The sequence below is a fragment of the Amyelois transitella genome, chromosome 18 (assembly GCF_032362555.1).
Source record: "Amyelois transitella isolate CPQ chromosome 18, ilAmyTran1.1, whole genome shotgun sequence".
Taxonomy (NCBI): Eukaryota; Metazoa; Arthropoda; class Insecta; order Lepidoptera; family Pyralidae; genus Amyelois; species Amyelois transitella.
Genome location: NC_083521.1, coordinates 9,020,423 through 9,038,312, shown reverse-complemented (window position 1 = coordinate 9,038,312; position 17,890 = coordinate 9,020,423). Strand labels below are relative to the sequence as shown.

Sequence of the window (17,890 nt, the reverse complement as noted above, 5' to 3'; positions counted from 1 at the left end):
ATATGTCGTGCAAAATAATATGTCATAATAGCAAAGGTTTTAATACTATTTGAAGTATCTATCTCATTTACCCCACTTACCATATTATATGTACCATATAACATAATAGTTCTGTTTTTACTTATGCGCATAAATTTATATGTCTCATTCCCTCAAGCAAAGGGTTAAAATTGTGGCTTTTTCATAGAAGTGGAGATATCATAAACCAATCAAAATACACTCAGCTATAATGGAGCGCTTTGATTGGTTTATTCTACACAGCTTCTCCTTATAAGGTATATAAATCAAACCAAAAATGGACTGATTATTTACAATCAGGGATAATTTGGTAACAAAACTTATGTTCAGTAAGGACTCATAATTTTTTTTAAATTTCTATAGATATTATGTACAGTTTTTATCTTATTAGACAATAATTAGCAATGCTTACTTTAAGCCGTGAACATAAAAGTTAAAGCCCACAAACCAAGCTAAACGGTGATTTGGTTAACAAATATCCTTCAATATCTTTATTCCATCTTCAAACAGCTAAAAACATCGTTTTATCACACTTATCACTACTACAGGAGCTATCTGGCTTCATAATAATACTTTTGTACTTTAGAACGATTCTGATATGAATTTACAATGATTAGATAACCTTGACAAACCTTCGAAAATGGTCAACATTTTTCATACGAGCAGAATTAAACTCGTTAATAAGTTTACAATGGCAATATTTTGAAACAAATACATAAATAGCTTTATAAATATATATTACAATGACAATCTTTTAAGACGAATTTAAAGGTTAAGGTACACAGTGAAGCAATATACAAAATCATAAAACGTCGAAGCCAGTCCCCCAGGTACAGTATTACCACTTTAATAAGTTACACCGATGTACCTGCGCAGAAAATATCTGCGCCAATCATAGTGCGCCATTTGAACGCGGGATCAAAACCGTTCGCTATTGGCTAATTGCGTACGCGCCATGTCTGGAGTTCGCAGGAGTTGTTTCGGTATTTAAAATCCTATGTAGTATCAATAACTTCGTTATTCCACTCATATTTTCATTCGGCCAGATTCGGCGGTCGGTTCTACTATTCTGCGCCGTCGAACAATGCCGATGTAACTTACAAATGTGGTAGACCTGTAACGTGACGTATCTATTAATATATTTAGTGACGTATCTATTAATAGATATTTGACGGCCTCTGTGGCTCAGCGGTAGTACGCTTGTCTGTGACACCGGAGGTCCCGGGTTCGAATCCCGGTCAAGGCATGATGAGAAAAGAACTTTTTCTGATTGTCCTGGGTCTTGGATGTTTATCTATATAAGTATTTATTATAAAATATAGTATCGTTGAGTTAGTATCTCGTAACACAAGTTTCGAACTTACTTCGAGGCTAACTCAATCAGTGTAATTTGTCCCGTATATATTTATATTTATTAACGTAACTCACTTCACCTCAATCTTTGTCCTGTTATGTCCTGTTGACAGATGACAGGACGTTCGCCTTGGCGCGGTCGGTGGCGGCCGCGGCGGCCTCTCGCATCTCTTTTAGAGTGTGCGTCATGGGCGTCATGGTGTGTTGGGATGGCACTTGCCGTGGAAACATTGAGTGTAGGACGTGATTGAAACCGTTCACCTGGAAAAAAGACGAAAGCGTTACGAAAGTACAATAAAGATATTACAAACAAACAAACAAATGAATTTGTACAGTGTGTACATATTTTATTTTATCTTTATTTTTATTTGTTTGACGAAATATTCGTATTGAAATAATTAGTTCTACATTGATTCATGTATTTTTATGTAGACAATGTGCACTCGTCCACGATTTAGATTTAAGAGATCAATATTTGTAAATTTAAATGTGGATGAAGCAAAGGAAGTATGCAGGGATCGTGGCAAGTGGAAAGAGGTAGTCTCTGCCTACCCCTCCGGGAAAGAGGCGTGAGTTTATGTATGTATGTATGTATTTGTAAATTTACGTCCGATGAAAATGCTGCAGTGTAGTTTGTTCCGCCGCTTCTGCTACACATGCGCTTTGGAAGCGGTAGTAGTTATAATAAGATTAAAGTGATGTGACGTCAATAAGTGATACCTTGTATCCAATTTTGAAAATAAATCTATTCTATTCTGTTGTAATGAAAATAAACTAGCGTTATTGCTTTAATTCATGACGAAAGAAGTTACTGTGGACTAAGAGGTCCTTAAAATCCTCCATTCATTTCTATGACTTAGACGCCCGGGATCACCGATAACCTCAATCTATACTAATATTAAAAAGCTGAAGAGTTTGTTTGTTTAAAGCGCTAATCTCAGCAACTACTGGTTCGAATTGAAAAATTCTTTTTGCATTCAATAGACCATTTATCGAGGAAGGATTTGGGCTATATAACACACTGTAACTATAAGGAGGAAAGAAATAATGGAATATGTGAAAAAAACGGGGATAATTATTCATGCTTGAGGACTTCAATGATGCCCTAAATAACCATTCCACGCGGACGAAGTCGCGGGCACAGCTAGTCCATGATAAGGTTACTCAAACAATTGTAAACAGAACAGTAAGAAAATCGAGCAATTTAACGGAGATATGTCCGCCTGATCTTCGCAAAACTGAACAGGGTACCATCTTACCCGGCTTAGATCATGATTGTTGCACTTTGTAAAAATACAATAGAATTGCGTGGGGTAAGTATAAACCTGTAGATTCGAAGTGCTTCCAAGGATTGGACGCCAATGAAACAATGACGCGACTATCATAATACATCCACTAGAAACAGATTAAGTGCTCCTTCTATAAAGGAACTTCACTAACACACACACTTACTAAGGACCATAATCAGATAATCAGTCCTTATATCAGAAGAAATAAAAAATATGTATACATACATACATACATACATATGGTCACGTCTATATCCCTTGCGGGGTAGACCGAGCCAACAGTCTTGAAAAGACTGAATGGCCACGTTCAGCTATTTGGCTTAATGATAGAATTGAGATTCAAATAGTGACAGGTTGCTAACCCATCGCCTAAAAAAGAATTCCAAGTTTGTAAGCCTATTCCTTAGTCGCCGTTTACGACATCCATGAAAAAGAGATGGAGTGGTCCTATTTTTTTTTTTGTATTGGTGTCGGGAACCACACGGCACACGCGTTTGCAATAGACGAAGAAAAATGTCGTTGAACGAGCTAATATCATGTAATTATACGAGTACATATATCAAAAAACCGGAAATATAACACTCATTACGTTCACCGAACCTTGACCAAATTATGTACGTACAATGACGGCAATAAATATTTTATTTATCATAAATAACTCTCCCGCTGGTAAATGGCCTGTCAATTAAATAGTTTTTTTTTTTCAAAGTATGATTTTACTTTATCTTGCACTAACTTTTCCTGCAACTTTTAGTCTGGTCTGGTCCAAGGGTTGAATCTGATTTTAAAGTAGTCACTATTAAGTCTTTAATCCTACTGCGACTGATCTGAAAATGGGACGTGTGATGATGTCTAAATGATCATTAAACATTTGTTTGTGAAAAAAACAATAATATATATATTAACAAATTAAACAACAATTAAATTCTACCGACACTATTTGAATCTCAAGTCTATCGTTCAGCCTAACAGCTGAACGTGGCCTATCAGTCTTTCAAGGCTGTCGGTTATGTCTACCCCGCAAGGGCTATAGACGTGATCATATGAATGAATGAATCAAGGCTATGAATTGTTGTTATGAATTGTAATTGTCCACTTTAGCACGTTGATAAGTTGTTATCGAGACTACAGATTTTTTCTAGTTCTTTCTGCGTCACTGCGTTCAGTTGAAGAGTACATTTTTATTACAAACTGACGTCAATGGTTCGCGTATCTATATATTAGCTACGCGTCTTTGCTCGCCTGAATTTTTTTAATAAGAAATATGTTTTTCAATGAGTAATCTAGGAGTCAATTAATATGCCAGTAGACAAAACGAATTGGAAGAAACTGACGTACTGTTCCGAGCCGAAGTGTAAATAGTGGCGAAGACTGACTGACTGACTAAAATCACAATTTCTTTTGTCCAATTACAGTACACATTCGCACTACCTTATAGAATTATGACAGCTGTTACCCAGTATTACTATGCATATATATAGTCACGTGTTTATCTCTGGCGGGGTAGACAGAGCCAACAGTAATGAAAAGACGAAGAAAGAGGCCACGTTCAACTGTTTGGCTTAATAATAATAGAATTGAGACCCAAAAAGCGACAGGTTGCTAGCCCATCGTTTTAAAGAATCCCAAGTTTATAAGCGCATATTTAATTACTTTTACGACATCCATGGGAACGAGATGGAGTGGTCCTATTCTTTTTTTATCGGTGCCGGGAACCACACGACATAGAATCAAAACTTATATCAATTAAGTTTATAGAAACTCAAAATATGTAAAAGATTTAAAACATCCTTGTTATGATTTCGACATTTGGAAATTCTAACACAAAATACTCGTGAGATCGATAGGTTAGCCTTCTTAAGCTTTATCTGAGAAAATTCCCGAGTTATTTTTCAATAAGGCGTGTGGCTGAATTTGTGTACAACTCCTAAAAATATTTTAATCTATCCTTGAATAAGCCGGACATCAAACATAGACAAGATAACAAGTTATATATAGAAAAGAAAACAAAACAATGACGTATGCGCAGCATAAAGATATTGAGGCATAATAAAAAGTTATCGAAAAATTGAGAGGCCTGTTTGTATTATTATTTATGACTGCAGTGCAAATAAAGATAAAATAAACATATGTTCATTAATAAGGAAAGCTAAAACTTATGAAAAATGCGCTATAAACAGCAAAAACAACCAAGTGTATCTACTCTTAAAATTCAATACTAATGTACAATTTTAGTGAGTCATGGAATTATTCATTCAGTCAATATTAAAGCCTTACTAATTTGTTTTAATCAAACATGAAGGACTGATGAAACTACAAAAGCATGTTTGTTTGTTTTTAATATCTTTATCGCACAGAAATTAACACAATCACAAGAAAAAGTACATAGTTTAACAAGAAATAAATCACTTGCAATGGCGGATTCATCCCATGAAGGGATCTCTTCAAGTCAATCGGCAAACTTAGACAATTAAGTATATAATGATATACTAACCTAAATACAAATGATAGACATATACCTACCTATCTATATGTAAGAAGAAATTAAACAATTCAGGTAACCCTTTTCTTAATTTCAAAACTAAAAAAGGATGTTAAACATACGAATTTCAATTCAAACACACTATTTTGAAATGACTTTTTAAAATACGTAAAAGCGAGAGCTATTTGCAATGAAAATAACATGGCAAGTCACAAAACGTTCTCAATGCCGGCCAAAGGTCAATGTTGTTTACAAGCGCTGGTTACATAATTTTCAAAATGTTACGCCTTGTCGACTAAGTAATAATTTTTTTTAGTGCCGTGTACTTCCCGGCACCAATACAAAAAGAATAGGACCACTCTATCTCTTTCCCATGGATGTCGTAAAAGGCGACTAAGGGATAGGCTTACGTACTTGGGATTCTTTTTTAGGCGATGGGCTAGCAACCTGTCACTATTCGAATCTCAATTCTATCTTAAAGCCAAATAGCTGAACGTTGCCTTTCAGTCTTTACGGGACTGTTGGCTCTACTGTCTACTGTCTACCCCGCGAGGGATATAGACGTGATTATATATATGTATAGTTTTTTCTAGATGAGGATGCAACCGGGACTAAAGCCAGGAGGAAAGATAAGATGGTCAGGTTCACGCCTTATCTTTCTATCGACAATACACCTAAATGACAAGGACATACAGATGTTTTTCTCTTCAACTTGTGTAAAATCCTTAGTCTCCCTCTGAGATTCAGTAGTGAAACATTTAAGGTACCAGAATAAAAGTGCATGATTTACACAAATTCAACGAATGACTTTTCAAAAGTTTACACCTACATTAGTTTGATTGCTAACCGATGCTCTTAAGGTGCGGAAAAACATAGTGAGGAAACCGACACATTCTGGCAACCCCGATCCTTAATGGGTTCCCCTGCAAAGGTTACGGAAGTCACTGGGCCCGCTTGGTGTCAAACCTGACTTACAAAATCACTGATCGTGGTCTTAGCCGTTCCTCAGGGTCCTTTTCAGACAGGCGAGAATGTAACCCGATACTAATGCTAGGAGGAAGAATACTACAGACATACATACATATAATCATGTCTATATCCCATGCGGGGTAGACAGAGTAAACAATCTTGAAAAGACTGATAGGCCACGTTCAGCTTATAATTGGTTATACATACTTTTTGTGCCGCGAACAGCTTGGCAAAAAAAAAAAAAAAAACTTGCTCTCACCATTTGGGTACAATTCTTCCGGAACCGTTCGACTCCGAACGCTCGTATCGCCCTGGAGAAGCCGAACACCTGCGAGTCGATCCACGCCGACCGCCTCGCCACGGTCTGACCGGGCCCCGCTGATCTGTATTCCACCCGTTCCACCACGCTCTGAAGAAACGACGACGATTTTGATTATAATACATAAATAAATACAGGGTGACATTTAAAACAACTGCATCCTTTTAAACATATACTATACCCATGCTTCTGAGCCGTTTGAGCCTATTTTTGTGTAAATTAAACGACATCATTTTCACATTTAAAAAACCCTCAAAAACTACGTCACACGCTTTATTAAAGACCAATACTACAAAAAGAAATTAAAGCTAAACATGTAAATAAATGTCTGAAAAATAAATTATTTTTCTAGTATCAAGATCAAGTAAAGTACAGAGTTGTCGAGATCGCTCAGCTGAATGCATTGTGTCGTTGAACTCTGAATCTTACGCGTCGCTTTTCCGCCGGCCGGGGTGATATGATGTATTTAGGATCGTGGATTTTGATACTTTTATCTTTTTTCGTACTCTCTGAAATATGAACCGATATTTTTCTTTTAACGTTTTAGATATCCTTTAGATGAGTACACTTAACAGTTAAATTTATGCAGTTGAATTAAAAGTCACCCTGTATATACGGGCAAATCACACAGATTGAGTTAGCCTCGAAGTAAGTTCGAGACTTGTGTTACGAGATACTAACTTAACGATACTATATTTTTATAATAAATACTTATATAGACAAACATCCAAGACCCAGGCCAATCAGAAAAAGTTCTTTTCTCATCATGCCCTGGCCGGCATTCGAACCCAGGACCTCTGGTCTCACAGACAAGCGTACTACCGCTGCGCCACAGAGGCCGTCAATTATTTACAAAATGTCAAACGGGAGGTCAGTTCAAGGGTCAAACCGAAAAGCTTGCATGAAGAGAGTTATGAATGTGGATGAAGCGACAAAGTGTGCAGGGATCTTGGCGAGTGGAAAGATGTAGTCTCTGCCTACCCCATCGGGAAAGTAGCGAGATTTATATACATATATATGTGCAAACAGTCAAACAATAAACTTGGAATTCTTCTTTTAGACGATGGGCTTGCAACCTGTCACTATTTTAATCTCAATTCTATTATTAAGCCATTAGGTATGGCTTAATAATGGAACGCGGATTTTGATTATATACGCAATGTCAAACGGGAGAAGGTCAAATCAAGAGGTCAAGTTACCCGAAACAGACGAGCTTGAATGAAGCAAAAGAAGTATGCAGGGAGAGTGGCGAGTGGAAAGATGTGAGTAATCTCTGCCTACCCCTACGGGAAAGTGGCGTGATTTATATACATATGTATGAACAAAAAGTTAAACAATAAACTTGGAATTCTTCTTTTAGACGATGGGCTTGCAACCTGTCACTATTTTAATCTCAATTCCATTATTAAGCCATACCGCTGACTACGATTTGGCTGATTGCTGACGTGATTATATGAATGTAAATATGACAAAAATTCCAAAATATAAGTAAATGGACTTTAAAATGACGATGTGGAAAACATGAAAAAGCGGAGAAAAAAATTGGACAATAAAAAAGATGAAACATTACAAAACATAATAAAAATACCAATTTTCTTACCGCAACACCCTTAAATTATAATGGTAGATCTTAGTGAGATGAAAAACCAAAAAGAAGTAACAAGTTTATTTGAATTTAATATGAAATCTAAGTTTTCTGACTTGGTTCAAAATATGTAAAAGTGTAACTTACCATAACTTTTGTATATCCTAAGTTCCTAGTGTATGTGATCAGAATTTTCTTCTCAGGATCCACTATGCTCTCTTCAATGATTTTCACTGATTTCGCATTGAAGAACCTGAGCAAATAAAAATATAATAATACTAGAGGCCGCCCGCGACTTCGTCCGCATGGAAACCCTATCAATCCCGCGGAAACTCTGGGATAAAAAGTAGCCTATGTGTTATTCTGGGTCTTCAGCTACCTACATACCAAATTTCATGGTAATCGGTTCAGTAGTTTTTGCGTGAAAGAGTAACAAACATCCATACATCCATACAAACTTTCGCCTTTATAATAGTAGTAGGATTAAATTATTAAAATTAAATGTAAGAAATTCATGAATTAAATGTGTAAGACAACCAGTTCTCATAGCATGGCACGGGCGACGCCGTTTTCGTCGCCCGAAAAACTATCGTTGTCGCGTTTCACGTCATAACAAAAAGCGAAACAGCTATAGTTTTTCGCGCGATAGAAACGGCGTCTGACAGATCAAAATTCTACAAATAATAGGTAATTAATAAATATATACAGGACAAATTACACATATTGAGTTAGCCTCGAAGTAAATTCGAGACTTTTGTTACGAGATACTAACTGAGCAATACTATATTTTATGATAAATACTTATATAGACAAACATCCAAGACCCAGTCCAATCAGAAAAAGTTAGTTTCTCATCATTCCCTGGCGGGGATTCGAACCTGGGACCACCAGTGTCACAGACAAGCGTACTACAACTGCGCCAAAGAGGCCGTTAATAATATTGGTTTTACCACCACTCTTACAAACATCATGCCCCATTCCTGGAGGGGTCGGCAGAGATAACATCATTCCACTTGCCGCAACGCATAGTTCTGTAGTTTCATCCGCATTCATCAATCATTTCAAGTGTCCATGCCATCGCATTTTTATAACAGAAAACTCATTTTTGCTGACGCATCATTGTCACGCTACCGTGCATTCAATGTTAATCTAATAAAATTACTTATACATATAGTCATGTCTTCATCCCGTGCGGGATAGACAGAGCCAACACTCTGAAACTGAAAGGCCACATTGAGCCATGCCATTTTTATACATTTTTGACATTCTGGATTTGACTTGATCCTTCGAGCCGGATTTGAACCATTTTTATCATCGTCAGTTTAAGATACTCTAGATTTTCATGACTTTTCATCACTCCTTAACTTTTAATTCAAATATCCTTTATCTTTTTAATAGCATATACAAGTACATATAGCATGGCATCTCGAACTTCATAAATACAAATAAAAATTGAAATAAAACTTTCTTCCATATCACTGATAACGTTATATAACGAGATAAGATACTGTACATACATACATACACATTGCCATTTTCTTGTCTTATCGTGAGTAATGACCCATGATTTGCTACTATTGTAAGCAATTTGTTTATCATGCTTCAAAGCAAATGTTCTAATAAATATGATTGGGGCTCACAAACAACTTACAAACAACTCACAAACTTAATCTTGCTTTTGAACATACATACATATAATCAAGTCTTTATTCCTTAAGGGGCAGACAGAGCCAAGCCTCCTTAAAAGGCTATGGTTAGCTGTATGAATACTAAATGATGGAATTCAAATAGTGACAGGTTGCTAACTCATATTCAAAAAATGATTCTCAAGTGTATAAGTCTTTGATTGACTTTTGCTTTTGAACTCCTTCCTTATTTAAAATTATTTTACCTATAAAGTATGTAAACACAAAACAAATTTTATTTAAAAAATAGGAATTCGCAGGGTCTTAGTCACGTCATTTTACATTTCAATTAATTAAATTTCAGTTAAAAAGTAAGTAAGTAATTTAAGTCAAAAAGCTACAAACTATCTAAGCACTTAACCCCTTTGAGCTTTCTCAAAAATATCATAAATAATCATAAAGTTTGATTAAACATTTTTGATTCATTGTGACTAAATAAGAATACACAACTTGGGGCTTTAGCCCTGAATATTGTCAAGTCATATGTTTTATATTCCCTCTCTCTCTCTAATGCTGATGGTTCACCAAAACAATAGACAAAGAGAGAAGGTATATATAGTTGTGGACCTACGGGAATCAATTTCTCTAGATATAAATAGTGCCCATGTGCTAAATTTGTCTTTAGTTTAAGTTCTATTCTTACTTTTTCCTTGATGTACATAAATATATAAATAAATAAATAATATAAATACATACATATGATCACGTCTTTATCCCTTACGGGGTAGACAGAGCTAAAAGTCTTTAAAAGACTGATAGGCCATGTTCAGCTATTTGGCTTAATGATATACTAGGCTTTATAAATAATATATTATGCTTTTTTTGAACAATAAAGAGTTTACAAAGAAACAAAACAAAAAATACACACCTCTCTCCCCATTTGGGCACTCTGTTGGTTTTGGTGAGGAGCCTCTTCGTGTAGAGGCAGCCGTCTTTCACTTGCCGACAGCAAGTGTCCTCCGAGAGCACATGGGTACTGTAGAACAACAGCGACATTTAACAATTGTTGAATAACTTATCATTTTACTTTTTCTTCTTCTTTCTAAATATATATCTTTATTTATCTTCTTTCTATAAAGAAGACACCTAATTACTTAGTGTGTGTAATTCCTTTGAAAGTTTTGTAAATATAAGACACTTCTATTTGTGAAATAAAAAGAATAACAAAAATGTATCATTGTTTATTTACAGTACAAAGTTAAGTAAGAGCTTCATTGAAACTTATTTTTACATTTTTTAAGGCTTTTTGATGGGCAAAAGCTCCTCCTTCTTCCTTCTAAATATATAGATAAAGTATAGAAACACATTTAAAAAAAAACAACCTTACCTTTGCGGGTTAGGGTACCTTTTCCAGTACCCACATGCAACTTGGTCCCAACTGAAGTTGAAGGTCGATGTATTTTCAAAATATCTTGCCATTTTTACACTTTTTTCTATTTTTTATTTATTTAAATTGGAATGATTAAAGGCAGTCCACTGTTACGATTCTCACAACACCATAATTGTTACTTGCACGAAAAAAAATCTGGAAAAAACACCAAATATTGTAAACAAGTAATCCATAGATTATTGAGTAGGTAGGTATCAGGTTACATAAACTTTTATGTAGGTCAATAAGCCATCTCTAGTAAAATAAACACGCGGTAGAGACTTTCGGAGTCTTTGTGTTGATAGTCACGTACAAAAACAGGTAAATTAAAGTATTCATTCTCGTAACAGCAAATCAAATACAAGGACATCGGTAGGTACAACAGAAATGTGTAAAGTCAACAGTACACTGCAAAAAATAAAATCTAATATTGTGGGAATAAAAGGCAGTAAGTAAAACCTCATAATGTAGCATTTATTACTGGTAATTCGGCGAGTTTGTTATATTAAATGAATTACAAACACTTACCGATTTGCCGCAGGCACTCAAATGTATTGTAAAGAAAACAGATTGAGACCGTATTGCGATGATACTATTGGTTTTGAACGCCTATTTTAGGCTAATATCAAACGATTCGACCACGCAACACATGTTATCATTCATAACTCAGGTGTTTTTGATAAAAATTTTGATGATTTCCATGAGACAAGTACAATCAATGTCGAAAATTGGAATGGAATGGAAACGAAATGTCAGGCAACCAGCTGTCAGTTAAGTAACACAGATAATAAAAAAAAAATATATGTCTAAGTCAGTCAAGCAACGTAACCTCAAACCCTTTCCAACACTTTCCCAAAATTTTATTTCTTCCCCAAAATTTCAAAATAATTATGATGCGATGTTGTTTAGAATCTGAACAATACTGAACAAAAATGTCCTTTTATTTACAAAGTATGTTTACAAATTGTGAACTAAGAAAATTACATTTTTGATCTTAACCTATTATTGAAAATATATACATACATAAAATCGGCGTGATATTTTTGATTTTTTTTTATCTTTCCCGGAGGGGAGACTACCTCTTTCCACTTGCCACGATCTCTGCATACTTCCTTCGCTTCATCCACATTCATAACTCTCTTTATGCAAGCTCGGCGGTTTCGGGTACTTTTGACCTGACCCTTTACCAGGACGTCCTTAATTTGATCAAGATACGTTCGTCTAGGTTTTCCCACTCCGAGCTTTCCCTCCTCCTTGTATATCTGCTTAGTCAACCTGCTTTCATTGATCATATTGAAAATCCAACTACTTAATATGATTTAAAAATAAAAAGAAGACTAAAAATGTAGTCCATACCATAGGTGCATATTTCCATGCACCTATGGTATGGACTAAACCGGAAAAGTCTTATACAAGGAGTTTGAAACAAATCTCTATATAGTTCATGATTTTGAAAATCAGACAAAAGAAGCATGAATAAATTAAGATAAATTTTGGCACACATACGTATTGGATTTCATCGACCAGTTTTTTCTTGTTTCATTAATAAAAATCTATGAAAGTGGCTGTGTAATCAGAAATCAGAAAACTAAGCTCTGATTTATGACATTATTATGGATAAGACAATGCAAACGGACATATTTAAAGACTTTGCACAACGCTTGAGAAAATTCACGCTACAAGATGTCTATATCATCGTTATTGACGAGGATGTAACAGAACAATTAAAAAAATATATGCGGTTACTTTGTGACATCAAACTTGAAGCAGATTGCTACAATGCTTATTATGGAGCAATGAAGAAAATACTAGCCAGTTTCATAAGTTATTACTCATATGCAATAGATCGGGTAATTGTTGGAACTGATAAATATATGAACGTCGTCAATAGAGACGAATTATTTTCTTTAGTTGAGAAAACGATTGGTATCCATGTTGATCAGCAAATCAGCTTTGGCAAGGATTATCTTCCCGTCCAGTCTGCCACAGAAAGACAAAACTACGATGAAATACAAACGATGTACGATGACTTCATGCAGAAATTTTGCGAGTTAAGGCAAAGAGTAGAAAAATTGGATAAACAGGATAAAGTAGACGATTTTGCTCAAGAACATTTCAAATTCGCACTTGAAAAGACCAGTGAAATTTTTAAATTCGCTCATATTTACATTGCCCTGATGTTAACGGATAGAGTAAGTAGCTTTCAATCTGTTTTTGAACATTTCAATATGAAGTTATTTTGTGAGAAATGTGAATGTTCTTCAATTTGTTTGTTTCTGTAATTAACTTCTTAGTTACTTGCCTATATTATACTTTTTCTCTTTCGTTTGTATTTAAAATGAAGACTTGTCATGATTATATTTTGCTACAGAAAAATTATTTGCCAAATACTTTTAGATGTGTTCTACAACCGTTGTACTATTGGTTTAAATAAATTAATAAATGACCACACGTGGCGACTAATGGAGTATGCTGCGAAACTCTAGATTAATCATAAAATACATATATTAGTGCCGTGTTGTTTCCGGCACTAATTTAAAAAAAGAATAGGACCACTCCATCCCTTTCCCATAGATGTCGTAAAAGGCGGCTAAGGGATAGGTTTATTAACTTTGGATTCTTCTTACAGGCGATGGGCTAACATCACGTTATTGTTTGAATCTCAATTCTATCATTAAGCCTAACTTCTTCTTCAAGACTACTGGCTCTGTTCACCCCGCAAGGGATAAAGACGTGATTATATGAATGATTAAATATATTAGTTCTGGCGATTTCAATAGATTTTTCATTTAGACTCCGAATAGGTATTTAATAATGATATTGCCTTAAAACAGTCCATAGAATATAAATATAAAAAAATTACTCACCTTATATAATGCTTATAGCTGAAAGAAATCCGCATAAGTTTGGAAGAGATTCTTCTTCGCCTTAATAACAATCTCCGTCAAATACAAGAAGAATGTGAACAGACTACGAACACTCTCATGCATAACCTTTATGATCAAAATAAAGAACTTATGGCTGTATCCAGGCAGTACCGGAATGATTCTGTGGAGATCGCTGAAGTAAGAACTAAGACTATTGTTTTCTATCTGTAGGTGTATGATACTCGTAAAATGGTAAAACCGCTGAATCGATATTGAAAATATTCAAATTGTGATCGTGGGTAGTTGATTATACATGATCATATAGCATTTTCGACAGCTTCTGTGGCGCAGCGGTAGTACCTACGCTTGTCTGTGACACCAGAGGTCCCAAGTTCGAATCCCGGCCAGGGCATGATGAGGAAAGAACTTTTTCTGATTGGCCTGGGTCATGGCTGTTTATCTATATAAGTATTTATTATAAAATATAGTATCGTAGAGTTAGTATCTAGTAACACAAATCTTGCACTTACTTCAAGGCTAACTCAATCTGTATAATTTGTCCCGTATATATTTATTTATTTAGTTTAAAGCATGATCCGACGTCTAACATAACACAAGCTACATTTTTCGGACAAAATTCTCTTTAAAGTTTTAATACTTATCTATTTTTTATGTTCACTTTTGTTTCTATAAAAAAGATACACCGAAGTATTGAAAAAACACGAGAACAACTGGATGCATATAAATACGAAGCCTCACAATCTAGGGTAGAAGAAGAAGTAGAGTTTTGGAGAAACAGACTTCACGAGTTCAATGAAGTTGCTGAGCCACTGACCAAACTTAAGACTGAGCATGAGAATTTGGAAAAGCAAAGGGCATTATACGCTTCTAGGACGTAAGACTTATATTTTTTATCAATTCATGCATATTTTATATTGTCTTTATCAATTAAGATTTTACCTATGTATATCATGCTACCAGAAGAATTACGGATCAGAAGTTATTATTAGCTAAATATCCTTCTGATTTAGGTGTACTGAGCTTCCAGGCTCCAAAGCAGATTGTTGGATACAAATGGGCAAAAATTTGGATGAGAGGAGTGAGCTCCTAAGAGAGAAAATTATAGAAGTAGGAAAAGCCCTGATTACATTCTTTGCCGTTAGAGGTAGGTTGCACAGCTTTTTTTTTTAATATAATTAAGTAGAATATTTTTTGTGGAGGAAATTATAATTAAATACATTCCTTTCTCGCGAGAGTTTCGTGAAATCCTTTCTTAAGTGCACTTCTAGACTATATAAGTAACATACATACATTTCAAATAATATATGGAAAGAATGAAGTTAGGTCAGTATGCTGATTTATTATTTTAGGTTCAGATCGAGTGTATTATGAAAGCGACCTTGGCATGTATATCGTGGACGAATTTGACCATCAAGTCTACGTAAAGGACTTTGATTTAGAAAACTACCACGTCAGCTGCAAGGGTGAATTTTCACAGGTAAGTGTCATTTAGACTAGTGGATTAGGCTGGACTTGGATTGGCAAGAAACTTGGAATTCGTTTATATTAACTTGGTATTTCCGAATTTCGAGATTTTCTAATACAGTTATCGGCAGATAAATCTCATCCCCAACCATTTTGCGAACCACCGGTTTGCGATGACCAATGAAAGTGTTGTATCTCAATCATTGATTGTACTTGAATAGTATTTTTTTAAAATCGAACTTTCAGCCAAATACCTATTTCTCTATGTTTCTATAACACATCTTTATGCGGTAACTCTATGGACAATCGCAATACATCATAAGAATTTTATATGTTAAGATAGATATTTACTGATGACTAAATATTACCGCTAATTTATTGATTTCTACTAGGCTAAAGATACGCAAAAATATTTTTTCGATGAGTTCGGTCGCTACATCAAAGACGAGAATGGTGAGAAAACTTACCAAATTGGCGTCTGCACTAGCCAGTACAAATTAGATGAGGATGAAGTCTTTAGGAAGATCACCAAGGATTGTGGCCATTCTGAAGCTGTTAATAGGAAGTGTAAGATGAGGATTAAAGATCCGAACGATGTGGAGGTGTTGCCTGATTTTGAACCAGCTGATATAAAAAGTAAGCTTTGAAAGATATGGGTTGAAACTAGCTTTTGCGCAGGTCTTTGCTTGCTTGCTTCTGTAAGAATTACAACAAAATAGAAGCTAGTGTTAGTTTTTGTGTCTGTGCTGAATAGAATATTAAGTTTGGATAGCAAAGTTAAGCTTATATCGGAGATGGAAAAAGTAAAACATTATTTCTACAAAGAAGGTTGATGAATGAGGGTTTATTAAAATTTGTTAACAGTAGCAAGTCAAACTGTATTGTCATATTTAAAGTAAAGAAGAAAAATTACGACATTTCTATACCATTTCAGATAGTCTTGACCCTGAAGTTGTAAAATACTTGTGGGACAGTTTCGGTCATATTTTACCGAACGCCTTGCGCGATGTGTCTCGCTATCACAGCAAAAACCCCATACATCATCTTGCACATAAATTGCTCCACTATAAGTAAGTATTAAATATTTGTAAATAAATATTTGTATATCTTAATTGTATAAAGTATTGTTATCAGGGAAAATGTAAATAGCAATTCCCAAGATGATGACAATAAATTGCAACCTGAATGGTCAATATTCTACTTTTTATCCTTTCAAACCAAAAAGTCCACTTCCCAAAACGCCTGTTTCACGAAATTGCAATTTGCCTTTTTATAGTGATTAAACATACATATAATAATATCCACATCCCTTGCTTCGTAGACAGAGCAAATTTAGTCTTAAAGAGACTAGGGGGCCACGTACAGCTGATGTTGAGATTCAAATAGTGACAGGTTGCTACCCCATCGCCTTTCAGCGATTGAAATAACTTATTAATATTGCTTTAATTTCACCAGACACGAGAAAACACGCGCAGAGCTCGATAAAAGCAAAAAAGAAGCAAATGATTTCCGCCTCAATATTTATAAGGAGCGCCAAGATGTAAGAACTGCAACTTTATATAATACATTAGTATTAGGATGAATGGTTATCTTCGTTTTGCCAATTTCATTTAGCATACATTTCAAATTTTAAGCGAAGATAGGGATAGAATGTCACCGCCCGTGCAACACCGGAAGTGTATTAATTATTTAGTCTATGGTATATTTTGCCCGCCGTTTTCAACCGCCACATGTTCTTGTTTTTGAGATATTTTAATTTTTATGTACGGCATTCAATCATCTCCCTGTGTATCCTAAATTGTAATCTCTTGTTTTAATTTCACATACTTACATGTATCTTAATTCCGCACAGGATAGACAGAGGCAGTAATAGACTCGAAAAAGTTTTAATTTTAGTTTTTTATACGTGCACTTAAGTCTCTAAGCAAAACGTACGTGCGACGCAAAACTTTATTTAGTAGTATATATAATTTATATTGAATGAAAATGTTATTATATAATAATTATATAATAATAACATTTAATAGTAATAGTGCCTAATATTGTTACATCGTTGAAACCTGTTCCCAATATTGATGTTATCTATAAATGAAGATTCTTTATGTCTCCAGAAAGCAGCAGCTGAATCCAAGGCCTGGAAAGAGAAGCAAGTGAAGCGTCGCAAGCCAGAGGAATCAGACGACATGGTGGAGCGAGCCGTCTACGACGCGAAGATGGCAGAACAAGATTTTATCACGTCGCTCAATTATTTCTATAGTTAATTTTCTTAGAATTTGTTACATCGATGGTTTTAATAAAGTTTTGGTTATTCGTTTACTTGGTAAAGTTAAAGATTCCTTTACCTACTTGTGTATACCTTTTTTCTTCCCTCTTTCTCTAAATCTGCGGTAAACTTCAAAAGTTGACACAGAAAATTTAAGCCTTACATTAGAATTTTGTTTTGAATTTGGGGACCAACCTGTTGATTTT

At 35.0% G+C, this 17,890-nt stretch overlaps 2 protein-coding genes across 3 annotated transcripts; one reads left to right on the top strand and one right to left on the bottom strand.

The window, feature by feature from the left end:
• LOC106137435 (protein preli-like) lies at positions 1 to 11,838 on the bottom strand. 2 transcript variants are annotated; one of them, XM_013338262.2, is made up of 7 exons: positions 11,598 to 11,838; positions 11,028 to 11,225; positions 10,569 to 10,676; positions 8,163 to 8,268; positions 6,371 to 6,520; positions 1,452 to 1,632; positions 1 to 1,132 (listed from the first exon to the last, which is right to left on the bottom strand). In XM_013338262.2, the coding sequence occupies exons 2-6, from the start codon at positions 11,117 to 11,119 to the stop codon at positions 1,468 to 1,470; spliced, it is 621 nt and encodes a 206-aa protein (XP_013193716.1). In that variant the 5' UTR covers positions 11,120 to 11,225; positions 11,598 to 11,838; the 3' UTR covers positions 1 to 1,132; positions 1,452 to 1,467. The 2 variants fall into 2 exon arrangements, with proteins under 2 accessions (XP_013193716.1, XP_013193715.1); XM_013338261.2 differs by having other exon boundaries at positions 1,447 to 1,632; positions 11,598 to 11,837.
• A 692-nt stretch (positions 11,839 to 12,530) lies between these two features.
• Positions 12,531 to 17,682, top strand: LOC106137405 (uncharacterized). Its single transcript, XM_013338223.2, has 9 exons — positions 12,531 to 13,261; positions 13,955 to 14,134; positions 14,635 to 14,831; positions 14,968 to 15,101; positions 15,307 to 15,434; positions 15,814 to 16,057; positions 16,356 to 16,491; positions 16,877 to 16,961; positions 17,533 to 17,682. Exons 1-9 carry the CDS (start codon positions 12,683 to 12,685, stop codon positions 17,680 to 17,682), a joined length of 1,833 nt encoding a protein of 610 aa, XP_013193677.2. The 5' UTR covers positions 12,531 to 12,682.
• Positions 17,683 to 17,890: the final 208 nt, after the last annotated feature.